We start from the raw sequence: 6,392 nt of genomic DNA, 5'->3' as shown, positions 1-6,392 counted from the left end.
CGTTACGGGACACTTTTTCTAACATTGCATCCCGCAAAATGATTTATAAGACGTTGTCACGTCAAAAAACAACTCTCTGAAAATATATACAAACAAAAGAATAGACAAGATGAACATAATCAAACTATATGTATGAAAAATAAATAAATAAAATAACATAAAGATAAAATAATATATACAATATTTACACAATCGACCTGAGCCCACTCTATCCCCCACGTGTGAGGGGTAGAGCAGAGCTCAAGAGTGTGACATACTAAAAAAATAAAATGCTTAAAATATAGAGTGGCAGAATCCAGCAGTTCTATGCAACCCTCGTAGTATTCTTTTGCCCCGGACCCGAGTTCTGACGACAGAGACCCAGGTAAACACCTTTTAATCTTTAGTTAAGTCTTAGTTAAGATAAAACTCACCTTTTAAATGCTTTGGCCCATTTCACCAAAAACTTAGCCGCGACGAGGTAGTGTTTGCTCTTGTTTGGGTCCTGACAGGCTATCCTGAAACATTACAGGAAGGGAGTACATAAGGAGTGTTCAAGCAAGTGGTGAAAACTACTAAGTGCAGGTTGCACCAATAAATCCGGTAAAACTAAGATTTGTCTAAGAGTTTAATAAAACTCCGGTAACTTAGTAACCTGTATCTGGCTACATTTTTTTTAATCAGTTTACCAAGGTTACCTGAAGCTGATATAACTGTAGGTAGATATAACGCTAGTGTTCTCAAAAATTCAATAGAGTAAACTGAAACTAAGTAATCATAAATATAAAGAATGGACAAAGGATACAGTCCTCTAGTAATGTGTAAAGTAGTTACCTGTAGAGACAATTGTAGTCTTGATCTGCTTCGCCCATGAGGTACGACAATACGAGTAGAAGCTCCTGCTCGGACACTAGCTCGTTGTCTTCTAAGGATCGTCCTTTGTGTTTGTCGACTCCGAGGTAGAAGGCCCCGAAGATGAGAGCTTTCAAGAGGAGGAGTATCCCCAGGTTGGAGAGGTTGAGGCTCAGGACCTAGGATGGAAGGAAATACAGAAAGAAACATTCCTTAATTTTATAATCAGGACCAATTAAATGTGACATTACCTGGCTGGTGGAACCTGTCGACCTGGCCAATATTTCAGTGGCCATTTCTCCAATATTTACTTTCGGTGATTCACTAGCGATCTCGCCTAGTGCTGAAGAGCAGGCAGAGATGAGGACTACTAAACTGATCGTTAGCATTTTCTTTTCTGAAATAAAGTAAAAAGAACATAACTTTATCATGACCAGAACACGAGATAGTTCTCAATCAAAACGGTACAGTAGAATGATCTTGGTTTTAGGTAGCTATAGCGTAGGCTATTCTATACCTTATTGTATTATATCTGTTTATACATGTAGGGTTTAAAGCCAGAGTGATATAAGAACATTATTCTACCAGCACCTTCCTTTTTTACTTTCTATGGAATATACAGTAAGGAAGAGTGTTGGGAGCGTGTATGATTTTGAATTTGGGTTTTCGACGGATATAGACGTTTTGAGGATTCCTCCAGTCCAAATAAACAACGCACGCAAAATGGTCTGGGCTTCTGTGTTTGGTGAGCTCAAAGACGAAAAGTAGTATGAAACTGGAATTACATATTTAAAGTGGGTTCATGCCTGGAGAGGGGGAGGGGGGAGGTGACAGCAAATGTTTCGATGAAATTAACTGACTGAAAGTGCCACTTTATAGAATCGAATTTTCACATTTTTGTGTTTAAAATCAGATTTAACGATTTTGATTAAACGAAAACAGATTTAACGGTCTTAATATTATTTAGCTCTTACTCTTATTGAAACAGTCTGACATGACTTAAAGCTTCTTCTTCTTAAGGTTTCCCCTATAGTGTCAATCAGCGTAGGGAAGCGTTCAGCCACCAGTTCCAACATTCTCTATCAGCAGCTAGTTCCTGGCCTGACGAAGAACCCTCCCCCAGGCAGAACATCCTTGTCGACCCTTCGACGAGACCTTGTGTCATCTGGTATATACTCCATCGTGTTTAGAGGGTTCCTATGTTCCTCCATTCTAATAACGTGGCCGAATTATTTCGACTGCCGTGTGTGCAGAACCTCCGTTACAAAGGCAATCTCCAGTTCCGGGTGTATCCTCTCATTTCGTACACGATCTCTCCTCGTCTTCCTCACCGTTCTTCCCAGAAACTTTATTTCTACAGCAGTGACTCCACTCTCCTGCCGGTCCGTCAATATCCAGCTTTCAGCTCCATACAAGAGTATCAGCAAGTTTACTGACTTAAATCACGAACTTAATACCGGGACTTAATAAAGGGTTAATATGCAATAAAAAATAAAAAAACCTGCAATAAAAATCTAAAATGTGCAATATCGTGGAGTAAAATTTCAAAAGATAAATAAAATATCCAAGGCCTGTAATAAGAAACTTTATTGTCTAATTTATTATATTAATACACGGATAGCTCACCAAACCTTGTTTGAATTAAACTAAATTTTTCAAAAGCTTTTATGTGTTTTTATGCAAAAAAATTAAACTTGTCTGACTAAAAACCTAAAATGATGTCTATAATAGAACAGATATGAGGCAGCTAATTGTATCAAATAATTTTATTTTTGTATTATGAAAGCTGGAATTGAAATTTTGTACTTCCTAAAACTTCCTGAATTTTAATTTCTTGAAAAAATAATGCTCTAGGTACGAGTAGAAAGTAGTATTTCAATATTCAATTTATATTTTCCTCAAAATTAAAAAGCTTCCGGTTAGCTTTTGAATTGTGTATTTACATACGAATATGATACTAACAAAAAAACTAACAAGTAATATAAAAAAACATTTTATTTAAAAAAAAATGTTCATTAAAAATGTATATGTATGTTCATATTGATTTTAAAATAATATGTGTAGATATTACAATATAATAATATATGTAGACAATAAAAAAAAAACTAAAGGCGGACTGGGAATCCACGTTAAAAAATAAAAACACCGAAGTTTTCAATAACAAGCTTATTCTAGAGAGTTTTTTTTTTGTTGTTACGCAAAGTCATTGTATAATACTATTCCAAGAACATATGTTTACTTCGTTTTTTTTTTTTTTAAATCGAATTCGATTCTTCATTTGTTAAAGAATTGTTTTACCTCAATGTTGTCAATTTTAAACTATAAATTAAATATGAAGGAGATGATCGGGGGTGCGGTGAAAAAGGGACAAAAAATAGTTGACAACTATTTATTTTCTAACGTTTTGCCCCACTTTGTTGAGCTTCATCAGGGCTAGTCACCTTCTGATTTTTTAAAACTCGGACAGCCCTGATGGAACTCTAAAAAGTGGGGCAGAACTTGGCAAATAAATAGATGCTAACTATTTTTTGTTCTTTTTTCACCGCACCCCCGATCATCTTCTTCATATTTCGAAATATATGGCCAATCTGTATATAATATAAATTAAATAAAGAAAAAAAATAATAAAATCAATAAATATTGGCATACATACAACCATGTGTGTAATATGAGAAGTCTAGTCCTAAAATAATCAATAATCAAACCTAAAATTATAGCCAAAAATGAGTTAAACAAGCAATTTTGTGCAACAAAACTCAAAACATCAAAATTGTGGGAAACACCAAAACGTGCAATTTTGAGAAAAATAAAATAAGTGTTATTTGGATCTTTTTCCATGATTTTGGAATTTCTGTCGAGGTTTGGTGGAATTTGGAACTAATGAACTGAAAATACAATTGCACGAAAATTTGGTCGATAATTATTCTTATAATCTTCTGAATACGCCCTTCTTACTAATCATTGTCATTTTGACATCACCGGATTTAGAAGACAAATACTTCTGTCAACGTTCGTGAGCGACTCAGATGTTAGGACTGGTTGTTTATACTTATAGGCAACAAGAGAATGTTTGACTAACCCAACTGTAACTCCAGGAGGCGAGGACACATGAAACTATTCCTATTTGGGACCAGCAATGTTTATATATGGCTCGGAAGTGGGGATATTCTGGAAGAAATGATGAGACTTTCTTCCGCTCTTTTGTCTCGTGCACACTAGGATGCTCCTGAGGATGTCTTTGTGCAGGTCATGGTCGGCCGAGCGGGAGCTCCTATCAGCTTCAGGTACATTCCTTTATGTCATTATCAGATCCAATAGTTCCGGGATAAGTACTTGTCCATGGGTACACAATCGATTATTAGATTAAGTTTAGCATCCTTATAATTTCTACTCAGAATAAATATTATTATTGTTATATTCTCCTTTTGGTTAGCTCTAACAATGCTCATTCTTTTTTATCTCCCTATGTTTTAATTACAATCTTAGGGGTTGTAATATTTATAATTTATTCACTACTGAAGGGATGATTGTGTTCTGATTTATTTCCACGTCCTGGGAAATCCTTCCCAAGACACCCAACCTCCAAGATCCAGAATTAGGGTAGATTTTATTTTACCTTTGAAACATTTATTCAAAATGGGTAATTTTTGAAAAAAAAAATCGAGGAACATTACAAAAGTTGCTAAAATTGAAAATAAGTGATTTGGTCAGAATCCTCTGAAACAGAATACCTATACGAGATATATATCTATGTTACGAAACTAACATTACGCAATTTGGAACATATCTTTTTCTATCGGTGGTAATAGAAGGAGGAATAAATACTTTGCTTTTGTTGAACTGATTTCCGATTCGGTTACTTGGTTAATATATCTGGAGGTGAGAGGCCTCTGCATGATGATGGAACAAAATGAACAAATTTAAATATTTGCTCCTTACTTTTTAGAACGGTAAAAATATTTTTGATATCGCTGGAGACCGCGAAGGATGGGGAAGAATGGTGACAAAGACTCAGGTCCTAGAAGGACTGTAGCGCCCAGCGGTGAGTCAGTGAACAATATTTTTGGGATATGTAATATTCACATTGTAATAAGTATGAACATAACAGAGAAAAAAACAACACAAATTTACGGCTTAAAGGCTTAATAAATTTTCATTATAGATACACCAAATTATTGAAAATAACATTAATTACATTTCTCTTCGTATTTGCGATTTAATAAATGGTTTTACAGATAATTACGTTAATGTGCGAAATCCCTATTAACTTCAACGTGAATTTCTCTTCAAGGGGCGTTGCCTGATCCCCACCCCTTGGCATCATTTTTGCTTAGAAGGAGAGTAGGGCTATGGCACCTCTCCTTATGATATTACCACTCGTAATGGTTATTCCAAATCAAGCCTTCTAAATCAAGATTAGGTAATGATCAAATAAGATTATGATTAGAAGGCCGTGGAGCAAATAGGATGAAAAATACTTCTCCTACGAAGGTAAATGTCGTAAAATGCTTTATAGCACATTAAACTAGCTTTAATTTGAGCGCTAATAGACATCTAGTTGACATCAAGAGACTCATGGTTCCCGAGATTTATATTTCCCACAATGAATTTCACAAACTACTTATCTTTTATGATAACTATGCTTTAAAATAAATTGTATCTCGGGAACTATTGAATGTAAATACCTCAGGGGCTCATATTTTAGCAAATTAATTCCACTTAAGATGATGTCATATTAGGTTTCCTAGGGTTGTTGGTAGGTTTAAAGATATAGAGCTCCGAATGAAAACTTTTTTTTTTTTGGTTTTTTGACAGCGGCGCTTTTTTTTCTTCCTCTCTCTATTGTTGGGATTTTTCTCTTTTTAGTCTTGTTTTTATATATTTTTTTTTTTCTTTTTGTAAAAATTTGGTGTGAAAAAAAAATGGTATTTTTTCTTCCCGTCTCTTGTACTATAACTCTTGGAACTAAATTAGCTATGATCTGAAACCAGGAACTGACATTTAGATATGAAACGTTAGGCCATAACTGAAACTGATATTTAGTTAGTTCTATCTTTAGTTTCAAGTAAAAAACTAAAAAATAATATTATAATAGAAACATTCCTGTACAAGGATTCATTTTAACTTTTCTTATTTCTGACGTATGACCATATTTATGTTTTCTCAGGCTAATCGAATGATTTTAGAGGTGCTGAGAATAAAAAAATAGTCGATATTACGATAACGCGCTTGTATATCGATTTATTTTAAATTTTCAGACTTCTAACAAATTGGGGTCCCTTTTTATGTTTTCGGAGGTGTTGAATTCGAAAATAATATCGATTTTGTGATCTTGCCTTTACGAAACATAATAAAAAATACATTTTATAATTGCGTACTTCCGTTTTATTTAACCTTTTAAATATTTAAAATATTGTGGGCCCCTTATAGGTTTTGAAAGTTACTATTGTTTTAATTTTCTACACATTGAAACAAATGTAAAGATACACACATATTTTGGAAATTCAAAAAATTAAAATATATCGATTCGCAAGCGCGAGAACAAAAAATCAATTTTATTT

At 34.1% G+C, this 6,392-nt stretch overlaps 1 protein-coding gene across 1 annotated transcript in view; it reads right to left on the bottom strand.

Annotated features, from left to right (window-relative positions):
- LOC106684376 (uncharacterized) overlaps positions 1 to 1,222 on the bottom strand; it is a 3,426-nt gene extending 2,204 nt beyond the window's left edge. Inside the window, exons 1-3 of the mRNA XM_014426422.3 lie at positions 1,083 to 1,222; positions 814 to 1,010; positions 414 to 497 (exon numbers count right to left, since the gene is read on the bottom strand). Coding sequence (XP_014281908.3) covers positions 414 to 497; positions 814 to 1,010; positions 1,083 to 1,220 — 419 coding nt within the window. The 5' untranslated portion in view covers positions 1,221 to 1,222. The remainder of the gene's footprint in view (positions 1 to 413; positions 498 to 813; positions 1,011 to 1,082) is intronic.
- Between the last annotated feature and the right edge of the window lie 5,170 nt (positions 1,223 to 6,392).

Source organism: Halyomorpha halys, unplaced genomic scaffold, assembly GCF_000696795.3.
Source record: "Halyomorpha halys isolate HHAL.00 unplaced genomic scaffold, Hhal_1.1 Scaffold576.1, whole genome shotgun sequence".
NCBI lineage: Eukaryota > Metazoa > Arthropoda > Insecta > Hemiptera > Pentatomidae > Halyomorpha > Halyomorpha halys.
The sequence above is the reverse complement of the archived record's forward strand: the minus strand, read 5'-3'. Positions and strand labels throughout refer to the sequence as shown.